We start from the raw sequence: 12,966 nt of genomic DNA, 5'->3' as shown, positions 1-12,966 counted from the left end.
GTGGTAACATTGCTGATCAGCTCTTGTGGTCCACTTGATGACCTCCAACATTTGTTCAGCATATTTTTGATGTTCACCCATCAACAAATTCAGTACTTGTATATAAAAACATATTGCTTGAAGAGCAAAAGGAAGCTCTGCCTTTAATTTATAGCCTAACGTTGCAACATGGCTGTAAACAGACACTTGCTGTTCTCAGCTTGCAGAACCATTGCTTGACAGCATAAACGTGTTGCTCCTTTTTCAAGGGTGTGGTCTCTCAGTGTTAAAGCATCGCTAGATGTCACCCTTTCCTCGGACACGCGAACGTACTAACGGAACCGTGCCTGCCTTCAGCAGCTGTGAACGGGAACTTGGTGTTTGGCTGGGAGCGCGACTCGGTACATTTTACACTGCTTTGAAACCACCGCTGCCAACAGAACGGATTTAATGTTGTGTAGGGTTTGAAGTGTTTTCAGTAGAAGATGCTGTATATATACTGTACCGGCCACTGTTGCCCATAAATAAAGATCTGACTGCGAGCGATGTCTACTCTGTTCCAGGCTAATGCTAGGCTCAGCTGGTCGGGAGCAGATGCGTTAGCTCCTGTGTATACAGACAGGGGTGCAGGGAGGAGAGAAGGAGAAAAAAGAAACAAAACATTTTAAACTCAGTCAACAGACCACCATGGTAATTCCTCTTTGTCAAAAATCTCACAGATTTCCATGTCATTTCCACATCTGATCTCATATTTAAACAAAACCACACCTTCCACTACAAACAAATACATAATAAAATACCGGTTCTTAAATCTGAATCTGTGGTTCTCAGATCAGCTCATAAACATTTCTTCCTCACATCCTCCTTGAAAAATACAGCTGGTACATGCAATATTGGCAGAATCCAACTCATGGTGGAGTGAACTGGTCCCATCTCGTGGATGCAAGCAAGAGCAGATGCCAAGGGAGATGCTGATCCAGCTGCATGAATACACACGCGCAGGCACACACACACACACACATATGCACATGAGTGCGCACATACACACCCACACGCATCTAGCAATTATGGACAGGTTCAGCTCACACAGACCACACTGATTTCAATAGTTGTGCATTTTATGTGCTTCTTTTGTGCATTCCCACCTGATAAGGTGGGGATCCTGTACAAGCATAGGAATCTCTCCTCTCAGTTTTTACTGAGGGATCTTGGTGGGACGAACTTCCCCTCACACGTGCAATATTCATGTAAGAATGCATGCTTTAAAGCTGGTGTCATGGTATAATATATCTGAATTAAATAAGAAATTACCAGATGACAAGATGGGTCTGGAGCTGTTTGTTTTTTGGAAGGCATGGCATGTTTTCCCCTGTAGCTTTAATGGACACTGTGGGACATTTCTGCCCTGCTGTGCTTTTTCAATATTTCACTAAGGATTTCATAGTTATTAACTGATTTGTAAGAATAAAACAGTATTTGTGCTTCAGTGTCACAGGGAGAACTGGCCTGAAAGAACCGATCAACCAAATAAATAAAGGGCCTTTCGACTTTTAACTACATAGCTGCTTGCAGTGATTAGGTGAATGTATGAAGGCTCATTTTGTGAAGGCCTCATACCTCCACTGTTTTCCTGTCTTTATTAATTCTTATACTGATACCATGGAGTGATGACAAACAAGAGCTTTTCATTACTTCAAAGTATTTCTGTCCCTGTTTCAGCACTATTCAAAACGGTGCACTGTTCCAGCTGAATGTGGACTCTGAAATCGGAGGCACAGAAAACATAAAGCATAACATGCTGGCTGCGGCAACTCTCTGTGAAGGATCAGTTCAGCAGACTTTCAGGAAGCTTAGACCATGGTTTAATTTCATAACTGTCAACTCCGCTGTTAGTTCACTGCCATGAAACTTTGCCAAATACTTGGCAGTACCTACAGCAATTATTTGGGTGATGGCGGACTGTAGATCATCTGGATCACTTCCATTTTATTACAAAAATGAGCTCTAACAAAAAGGTAGGTGATGCAGGAACAGAACAAAAGAAAGAAGTGAAGAAAAGAAGAAAAAACAGTGGAAACAGTAAAAGACCCTTCTGTGATTAAGTAGTAACAGGAACACCCCTATGTGTAAGACACAGCTTTTTGCTGTGTACTACGACAGACCAAAGTTCTCACAAGAGACCTCATAGGGGACGCCAATGACATCTGAACCTTTCTGAGTTTCTTACACAAGCAACATGCAATGTTCACGAACAGAAAATATTTACTTTTGGGAAGGGCAAACATGTCTACAGTTTTATTTATGAAAACAAAACAAAACAAAAATTACCCACAGTGGGTATGATAATGTAAATTAAGTACAGAGAACAAATAAAGTTCTCCCTCTTTCTGAAGCAAACAAGAAATCTTCTCAAAATGTCATTAGATCTCCTCCTTTCTATCTGTGTCCCTGCAGGAGAAGCAAGAGCTTCAGCAGGTGCTCAGGCAAGCTCTCTGGTGAGCAGCAGAGGAGGCAAATGGGTGAACTCTGAAGACCAGGAGCAGTGATGGTGATCTCCCAGCCTGGCACCATTTTGAACATGTGATGTGGGAGCTCTACTTCCTGATTTTCCTAAACTGAATGCAGCCTACAGTATGGGTAGCCAGGGGTGTAGCCTGATTAGAAACCATTTTGGATCAAAAGTGCATCAGATGGGACTTTGTGAAAGAAGTGGGCTATGCTGCCCCCACTGTAGCCAAAACTCACTCCAAATCATAGATGCTCCAGGCAAACACCTTCTGATCCCTAGCAGGGAACCTTCCCTAGTTTGTGTCAAGTGACGTAGCATTCCTGGGCCTTTTTGTACTTTAGGGAGGACCCAGCTTCTGGATGAGGACAGGGCCTTCTTGTGCATCTGATTAAAATGAAAGAGCATCAGGCATGGGGCATGAGGTAATGACTGCATCTCCAGAAAGAAACCCAAGCCCAGCAGTCCATCAGAACTGTTTTCTTTGAGCATGCTTATTGCTCCAAATACTGAACAGAGGGAAAGCAAGCCATGGTCCAGCCTCTGTCCTTCCCACCTCCCTCCATGGTGTTTAAAGCTGCCAAGTTTTAAAACTGGACAAGTTTTCTTGTGGGTGCATGTGCGACCCAGAGATGATACTCTTCTCAGGGCTTGTTACCATAACAGTTCACTTAACTGTCTCTCAGAGCACTGCAGACATTTGGCAGTTGAAGGAAATGTATGGTTTCTCAAGTGGTTTTTGTACTTCAGGTCCACACCAGTCCATCATCTAGGGCGTAGACTGGGCAGTAGGTATCTGCATGCTGGGGCTTTGATGCACATGGTGGGATGGCTGCTCCCAGAGACAGATTTATTGCTGTAAAGCCCTTGCACCCTCTCCTCTTTCCTGTCTTCCCTATGTAGTTATCTGGTGAATGTGGGTTACACTGGCACTATGTAAAAGGAGAAGAAGAATGAAAGTTATAAAAGTTTGTACAGAGCAGCATATGAGTGCGGATGCTGTTTAATAGATTTTATTCCAGGATGGACTAATGACTTTTGACTCAAATGAAAAAGAAAGTATTCAGACTATTTCAGGTGGAATTCTATCCAGCATTGAGGTAAAAATATTTCCACCGATAGAAGAAAAACTCCCTAGAACAAATTTGAGGTGGGCTTTCTTAAGATACCGTCTCCTTTCAATAATTTTCTTAATTGCATTTGGTGCCACAGAGCATGGATTTGAGTCAGTAAGAAGAATCCCAAAAGTGACCTTTCTGGAGACTTGTCTTGCTTGTGCACTGTCACAGAAAACAAAGCCAACCTCATTAACCTAATACAGGGATCACACTGGCACCACTTCTTAGCCCCTTAACACTGGCAATGGTGAGACATCAGCACTTCCTTTCCATACATTTTTGTTTCATCCTGTCTTGTGGATTCTCTGATTATTGTGTTGTATTATTTTAATTACCATAGTCTATTTACTGCTTTAAATAGTGTTTTAGGCAATATGACTAATGTCTCTGTATTATTTACTCAGTATCCTGGTGCCTGGTTGAGCATAAAATACATTCTTCAAAAGAATGTTTTAAGATAACATGACTAATGTCTGCAGTGGGACTCTTCTTCCCTTCATCTGCTTCTAGAAGAAAAGTTGCATTTAGGGTGCATTGATTTGGCAGTGTTTTATTTCAGTATAGATGTTGCTGGATATAGACAATGCAAGGATGGTTCAAAGTTGAATGAACAAGAAGGAGATCTAGGACAGATGACTTTATGCTCTTTAGTCTGCTTGGATATCTTGCATAGATTCTTCTGGTAAAAACCAAATCTTGGACCAAAAATCCAGTATTTCTTGATAATAAAGCCTGGGACCATAAACTTTATCCTAGGTGAGTCAGTGTACACATCAGATTACTGAAGAAATAGACTGCCAGTTTTTATATACTGACTACGCTTTACTGTCATCAATGCAGACCTCTAAAGGATTCTCCTGCCATAGTCTATGATACTCAGTGCTTGGGAATCTGGAAAGCTGAAATGACACAAAACTGATCTAACTAGACAGAAATGGTTGTTGGAGCCTCATTTCTGCAGCACTTCTAAGCTTGTTAGTATCCTCTTTGAATCATCATTTAAAGGAAAGAATTAGATCAGGGAAAATAGCAACTGAAATTAAGTTTCTGCTCTGTATGTCAGCAGGTCTTACGTCACCTTCTGTTTCAGTAGCTCTTTGGTGAAAAGGCTGTGTTTCCACTGCATTTGCTACAAGCGTCTTCCTGGCATTTAGCAAATCAATTGACAATAACAAAGCTGATAGCAACAACAACTATAAGGGCAGTAACCAGATATCTGGCCCAACTCTGAAATCCTTCTGTGTCAGTTATTTTATGGTTGGCGGACCGTCACACTGTCCTCCAGGACCATCTGATAACTACATGATGGCTGTTCAGTAAGCATGAATCATGAGTTATTCACAGGCTGGAAAGTATGCACAGACATAAGATCTGCATTAGCCTAACATGGCTTACTTCAGAAGGTTACTTGGCAGTAATATCACAATATGCATATACCACAGGGTACCGCTTTCCCAGTGTTAACAATTGCACTGGGAAGGCTTCTGGATCACCAGCTGAAACATGGCTGGTGCTGTTAGTATGCTCCACACGCTGCAACAGCTTCGTGAACTAGGATCTTTGATGCCACTTCAAAACAATTATATTTCAGAACATCTCCATATGCTGTCTTTAACTTCCCTGTCATATGCCTTCTGCTCAATTAGCAGCTGCAAAAGGACAAAATCCATTACTGTTCGAGTTCCAACTGTTCAAGTTAAGAGAGCATAAACAGTAAAGCTGTATCAATAAATTCACTTGTTACAAATTCATGCAATTGGAAACTTACTTCCCACATTTGCATGCCTCTCTCTCTAAAAAAAAAAAAAAGGAATTCACAAGCCATATGCTGTTATGACATCCATGCAATGTAAATTGATAACCAGTTTGGATGCCATTCCCTAGTTTATTGGTGATCACTTCCAAGAAAGATAGATCTGCTGACAAAATTAAACAAGTGACTCATGAAAACAAACAAGGACATAATCTTTTATATTAAGTGCAGGGTTTGGGGCTTGTGGAATATTCTGTCCAGGAATGTTCCTGCATTAGCAGTGTGCCTGATGTGGGTTTAAAAGAGACCAGCTCATCACAAATTTTATGCAGCAAGCAGGAAGCAATACTTTGTGTTTCCTAATCCTTGTCCTCCTCCTACTCCCTGAACAAATCACTCATACCAGGGTGGGATTGGTAGTTAGCAGGTATGCACCTTGAATACTGGCTAGCAAGAACTGCAAAATCCTCACCAGTAAGACTGAGAAAAAGTAACCAATACATCACTTACCAGTTTCATACTTTTCTCACAGTACTGAAGAGGTGAAAGACATTAATTCCTGAATCTAAACTTAAAAATTTCAAGATAATTCAGACCCAGTCTTCAAATCTGCTTACTAGTAAATCAACAGACAAATGGTTCAGCATTGCTACCTTAGATTTCTTGATCTGATGAAAAACTCAACTATGCATCAGTCTGATGGGGTGTATATGTAGGCAGGCAGTATTTCTTTCAGGGTGGACCAGAACTGCTGTACAAAGACATGGTATGGATAAGGACAACTGACTTGCCTGAGACAAGATATCTCATCTTTGCACACATTGATTAAAAAGTTCTATGTACTTTAATTCCCTGTGATCAAAAAGCTCTTTTAACAAGATTAACAAGCTTAACAAGAGGCATCTGATAAACCCAATCTTCACTGAATACCTTCATAATCAGAAAGTGTGGAGGAGCATGGAAGATGAGGTGTAAGTTTTAGTTCCTCTGGCTCTTGTGCCAGACAGAAATGCTGCTGCCATCAGCAGATTACCAAATCAAGATCGTCAGGCAAGCATGAGAGGAGGTGTCAAAATAACTTACATAGATCCAGGCACCTTCTGAGCTAACATAAATTCACTGTGATGTCTTGCACTACTATTATGAAGAGGGAAGGTAATTTTATTTTACTAAGGAGATGACAGGATAAATTAGGCACTTGCAAAATGGATATTCCACATCGGAGTGGACTAACCATATGCCCAGACTGCACCATAGTAGAGTTGCTCATGTAAATACTGCAAAATAGCTTTTCAAACAGAAAACATTCCCTCCCAGACCTACAATTTATTTTCTTCAGCTTCCAAGAGGCAGCTTTCAAGGTGGCAAAAGACTCCAGGGATCTGTGTTGGGATTCAGACCTTGAAAATATACGTAGAGAAAGTGGAGTCACAACTTTAAGACAATCTGTATCTGACTAATAGAAATCAGAAGCAGTAGTTTCAGTGATTGCCTTAAGAACAAACGTGAAGAGAATACACTTTACACTCAGGATAATGATGAATCCAGTTATATTTAAGATAAAAATGAAATCTGCAGTTAAAACATTTCCTAAGGATATAAAAGAGGAATTTGGTGATGGATGCAATTATTGTTCCTTGTTTTGAATTAATTTCTTTTTCATTTCTTCACCTTCATTTATATTGTCTCTGTGTGAAGATGTCCAAAAGGCCTTGAGATTTAATTATTCAGATGGCTAAAACTTGTTACCTCAGGGTAGCAGCAAAATAGTCGTGTTACCTGCAGGACAAACAACTGCTATCTTGACTGAAATGAGCAGAAGTGGAGAAAGCAATATTACAGAAGCCTAAAGAAACAAAAGGTACTGGAGCAAAATAATTCCAGCTAATTTCCTGGGCTGGTAGCTACCAGCTTGCAATCATTCTTTTGAAGTGGCCAGTGCTTGTTTACTCCTGTTCAGACTTTCATTTTAAATGTTTGAAGCAACATTTTTGGAATGGGATTAATAATTGTGTAAAATGTAAAATACTATTTTGCTTGGTTAGGTGAAAGTTACTCAGGCCTTCTCCCTTTTCTTTTCATACAGCTTTTGTGAGCCTGCACAGGAAGAAGCTGAGAAGAAAACTGAGCCCTGGAACATGCAAAACCAACTGCCATTACTTTTTGAATACGCAATAAATCCATTAAATTTTTTTGTTATGACTCAAATTCAGATCTGCCACATGGCATTATGCACCCTTTTATTCAGGTGTGTGGGTCCAATTGTATGAAAACAACCGAAGAGCCTCATGAAGCATAACTCTCCACTCACCTTTGAAAGTCCATTGCCTAATGTTTCTCAGATGGCTGTTTAAAATTGTCTGGTGTGTCTTATTCTCTGTTTTTAAGAACAGTGTGGCCTATACTACGTAGCACAAAACAGTTCAGACAGCAACAAGATGACCATGGTGATTGATACATGCAATTTGTGAAAATCCTGCTTGGGGAAATACCATATAAATGGAGGGCTAGAACCTCCCAGCCCTTGCTTAGGTGAGTACCTAAGGTTTGGGTGAGTATACGTCCTTCAGAGCCTTTAAAATCTCACCTGTTTCTGTATTTGCAAGCAGATATTAAATTACCTGATGCTATCATATTTTGAAGGGAGCCAAGTTAAACGGTGTAAGTGTCTGCAAGAGCAGGGTTTATAAGGAACTGCAGCAACAGCAGAGTTACTGTGAGACAATCTTTTAAGGGCATAAGTGTAACATGTAATGGCTTGGAAAGATTTAGTGACCTTTGAAGTTTAAGATTAAAACCTCTACCACCGCAATAGTTGAGATCTTAGCTTTACCCCAGCAGAAGCTGGAAAGAATCCCACATGGTTTCTAGACTTCCCTAGGATGAGTACAGATAATATTTTACTTTGACAACATTGCCAGTTTTATCTGAAGGGAGATAACCTCCTTCTAGATACTCTACTAGCCATCAAGGCGACCTAAGTCTGAGAAGCTCCTTCGCTGTCTTCTTGCGAGTACTAATCTCATGTACCCAGTGCGGGGGTCACCACTGATGTTTCTTGTGATGCATTAGCAATTGTGGGTGAAGAATAAAAATTCAGATAGAAAAAACAGTAGCTATTTAAACGTCAAAGAAAGAGCTCACTTTGTCTAAAACAGTTAAAGCAAAAAGTATACTTCAATTTTATGGTATAAATTTACCATCTTGATATCGTAGGTATTGTCAATAAATGCAGGTTTCAGCACAGCAGAGACACGGAGTTAATCCGTTGGGATTGACACAGACACACTGTGGAGTGAAACTCCATTACCTTTCAGTAATGCTGTGAGGATAGCTAAATCAATATCCTGGTGCCCTTCTGATCCCATGCGAAATACTGTGATCTGAAATGTTAAAAGACAATACCATTAGTGAAGCCAGGGTAATTTTTGAAAGAAGAAATTAAATCAGGGTAGCATCATTTGGATCTCAAAAAATGTCCTGCTGGATACCAAATTATCTTACTTTATACATTTTAAGAGATGCTTATTAGATAGGATTAACACACATCTTTGATGAGATGAAATTTACTAAAGATAGAAGTTGTATTAGTGAGCATATGGAAGGAAACTCTCCAGTGATACTCACAGGGTGAAACTGAAGATGAAGGGCTGTTCTTGTATTAAAGTAACATTAGATTTAGTGCTCCCAATACATTACTAGGAGAAGTTAGGTGTATTACAGGCTGTGGACATAATTTATGGCATATGGCATTGAATAAATATTTTTGACCAAAATTAGCAACCTATACAACATCATGATAAAGCAGAAAGTTAGATAATAGTCCAAGGATTAGGCTTCTAACAGGTCCAGAAACATCTTTAGCCATGTGTGGTCAGTGACCTACCACTGTAAGATAAAAGCTTTAAGGCAGCAGGGTGAGACACACAATTCACAGAGTAGCAACGAATATAGTGGGGTTGTTCTTTCAAGCCAGTTTCACTCTTGCTTAAGACTGCACTGAAGCATACACAAGTGTAAAACCCTTGCTCTTTTTGTTGCCATGGCAATAGCTGCTCTTGGGCCTCTGCTTCTCATGAAGCAACTGAGACTGCATTTTTTTTATATTGCCTTTCCTTTATTAATGAAACCTACATCACCATTTTGATCTGAATATGTTTCCTGTTTTTCCGTTTGCTGGTATGGACAGCCTCTTTTTTTTTTTTTAAATTAAGTAGTACCTTTAATTAGGAATTGTGTAAATGTATTTTACACTCATATTCAGCAGCACGCATTGTCCCCACATTCCTAGGTTCCTACTCATACAGTGCCACTGAAGTGCAGCAGCATCTGGGATAGAGGTCAGCAAACATCAGGGCACAAAGAACAGTGTACGGTGATGGAGAAAGGTGATTCATAAAGTGGTCAAGGTTAAGACAACACTTGGTGACAAGCTGCAGTTTGCCAGCTGAAATAGCTCTGCAGAGTGTATCCCAAGAAATCCAGCACAGAATTCCTGTTGCACCTGTTTCACCTTCACTTGACCCCAAAGCTCTAGGGCATTCAAAGGGAGGTAAGAAACTTTGGGATCAGTGACAGTAGTACAGCATGTTCAAGACTGAAAAGGCAAACTGGATGCAGTAATAGGAAACTGACTTAGCTCAATCAGTCAACTGATCTACATGATGCCTGAAACAATTAATGGGAAAAAGCATTTATGTTAGGTGTCCTCCCCAGTTAAAGTAGATTGTTTTCAAATCAGACTTAGCTTGACCCTTCCAAGTGTTCCTGAGACAAAGCATAAATACTGCAAAGGATACTTTAATGATCTATTTTCTCTCTCCCTCTGGAATCTACAGCTGTTCTTGGAAAAAACACTTGATGTCTACCCCCATACTGAAACTTTTAGAATAGAATAGAATGGAACAGCACAGAATGGAACAGAATAGTTCTAGTTGGAAAGGAGCTACAACCATCATCTAGTGCAACTGTCTGACCACTTCAGGGATAACCAAAAGTTAAAGCATATTGTTAAAAGCATTGTCCAAATGCCTCTTAAACACTGACAAGTGTATGACACTGACTACGTCTCTAGAAAGCCCGTGCCAGGGTTTGACCATCCTCAATAAAGTAATGTTTCCTGATATTTTTCCTAACGTTTTTCTTAAATCTCCTCAATGACTGGCAAGGAAGCCTTCCCTGCAGTGTAGGCAATCTGCTCCTCTGACCTGTAAAGCACAGTAATATGGGTAGAAATACACATTTCTATGTATGTCTAATCTCAAAATGCAATAGAGATGTGAGCTGATGAAATCAGCCCCTCTACGGCACCTGCTTATGATGTGCTTCCCATGCCACAGATGACAAACTGTGCCACAGAGGTTAGCAGCCAGGCAGGCAGGCCAGAAGGCAGAGGGAAGAGAAAGCCTTCCTCCCTCACCCGGTGGGAAAGAGCAACATCTCCCTTCTCATGGGCGGCTCTGGCAGGTGCTGACAATGAGCAAGTCAATACCGTGCTGCCACCTAACAGTCCGATTGTAACATCATCCTCATAACGCTTTGCAATTTGCTACACAATTTTTGCAACTACAGGCATCTCTGTAGCATTGAAGGGAAGTGTGACAGTCTGGCAAGAAGATCAGCTAACCCTGGCAGTGCCTTGTTCGTGCCACTGTGCCTAGTGGCACCACCACACAGCAAAATGCCCTTCTTCTTCAAGGCCAAAAGCGAAGCAGTCTGAAGACTGGGGACTGAAAATACTGAACAACAAAGAGTTCAGCAGAAGAAAAAAGTACATCTCAAACTAAACACATGCTCAGCGAACTCCCAGCTTAATTAAAAGGCATCATATAAATTGCAAGCACTGAATAGCTCATCATCACAGGAAAACTCAGGGAAGCATTTTGCATGTACTGGACCACATATAACCCTAATTTTCCAAGTTCTCTTTCATCCTTCTTCCCTGAATGTCTCAGAAGAATAAACCCACTTCAGCAGAACAAATTATTACGTATTAAAAACAAAATAGAAATATGTAATTTTGTTACATGAGGATAAAAAGGCTGTCTTCCCACAGTAACTTGGTCATGCCCAATACTGAACTAGAATTTTAGACAGAACCAAGGCAAAATATCATGATACTTCATTTCAAAATGCTGCGAGTTTAACAGCTCAAAGACTCAGCTGATACTGTGGGCTTTTGCCTGTTCTGAACGCACACAATCTAGGGCAGTAAAAAAATATGTTCAGCCTCTCCTTATGGTTTAGCTTAACTATAACTATCCATAGTTGCTTTCCCTCTGTGAGAGATGCACTCCTCCTGTTTGAAGTAACTGAAGTTTCGTCCAGGCAGATGCTCAGCCACTAGACCTAATCAAAATTAATCCTATTGCGTGAGGCTATCAGTTAGAACTCAACACCAATCCCCCCAAAAAAAACAGTTTGGCTGGAGACTGGGGGTTTGGTAGCAGTCAAAACTGCAAAAAATCTAATGACAAATCAACCACTTTACACTATAAATATCTGCAGCCATCAGGGCCTGTTGAGCTCTCCCTCTGTAGCATCTGGCTGTGCTGCAGCGATCTCCCCTTGAGCAGGGACACCTCTCAAGGTCACCCCTCAAGGCTGAGAGATCCCTTACCTGACACTGGACACTGATGAATGGGTTGGTAAGTGACATTTTTGCACATATGTATAGTAAGCTTACGGGATAATCTTTATATCCCATACTAACATTTGTAAATAGTAGAGTATTGACAGCCAATCCATTTGTACTTATTAATTATGCTACATATTTAAATTTACTGATTAGAACTTAATAAATTAACTACTAGATCAGATCTGTCTGAGTGATCTCTGACTCTTCCTCTGTGATATTCTTCTGTCACAGGTCCTGAAGATGATTTTAGGTAACCTGTAGCACCTTACTACTCTTATGCAGATTTTTTTGAGAAACTTCACAGCTAGTCATGCTTTGAACGGTTGCCTTCCAGCCTGATGAAATGGCTTTTTAATAAGCTGGACCTCATAGGCAGGTCTTTGCCCTGTCATGGTCTCCCATGGTTTTGCGAAGATCAATTTCTTCTCCTTTACACTATTGACCTAAAGCTTGACAAATGTTTTTGTTCATTCACAAAATGGAGGATTTAAAATAAGACTGCACTGCAATTAGGCAAGGAACCAACTTTGTCACTCTGTTGATAAAGTATCTCCACTGATAAAACCTTGGTCCTGCTCTGCAGCATTCTTCACGTATAACTTGTTCACCTTGTATCTTTGCCAGATGTGTTGGTTGCCTTCACTTCTGGACGTCAGAGGTATTTGAGTACAGTAACATTTGCTTTTAAATGGCTAAAGGAAAATATTTCAGCACTCGCTGCTCTGCAGAATGAATTTTGGAAGATAAGGCTTAAAGCTGCAGCATGCTGGCTGCTGAACTATTTGTATCATTGCTTCTCCTTTACCTGGCAAAGCCAGATCATTATCAAACCACATATTTGCAGCAATTGTTCTGCGGTAACTATTTATGACTGAGGGACAAGGCAGTGGCACTCCAGGAATATTGCTGCTGTGTACAGAGTCCTAGACTAGCAGCCTGTGAGGAACCCTGAGCATCATGAGTGAATGATTCA

The 12,966-nt window shown here is 40.6% G+C and overlaps 1 protein-coding gene across 3 annotated transcripts in view; it reads right to left on the bottom strand.

Moving 5' to 3' along the window:
* The window catches only part of TRPM3 (transient receptor potential cation channel subfamily M member 3), a 309,277-nt gene that overhangs the window by 72,078 nt on the left and 224,233 nt on the right, over positions 1 to 12,966 (bottom strand). For all 3 annotated transcript variants that reach the window (XM_080371682.1, XM_080371684.1, XM_080371683.1), the window contains exons 9-10: positions 8,667 to 8,739; positions 485 to 585 (exon numbers count right to left, since the gene is read on the bottom strand). In XM_080371682.1, coding sequence (XP_080227808.1) covers positions 485 to 585; positions 8,667 to 8,739 — 174 coding nt within the window. The remainder of the gene's footprint in view (positions 1 to 484; positions 586 to 8,666; positions 8,740 to 12,966) is intronic.

This window comes from Falco punctatus (assembly GCF_963210335.1).
Source record: "Falco punctatus genome assembly, chromosome: Z".
Taxonomy (NCBI): domain Eukaryota; kingdom Metazoa; phylum Chordata; class Aves; order Falconiformes; family Falconidae; genus Falco; species Falco punctatus.
This window is presented reverse-complemented; position numbering and strand designations above follow the sequence as displayed.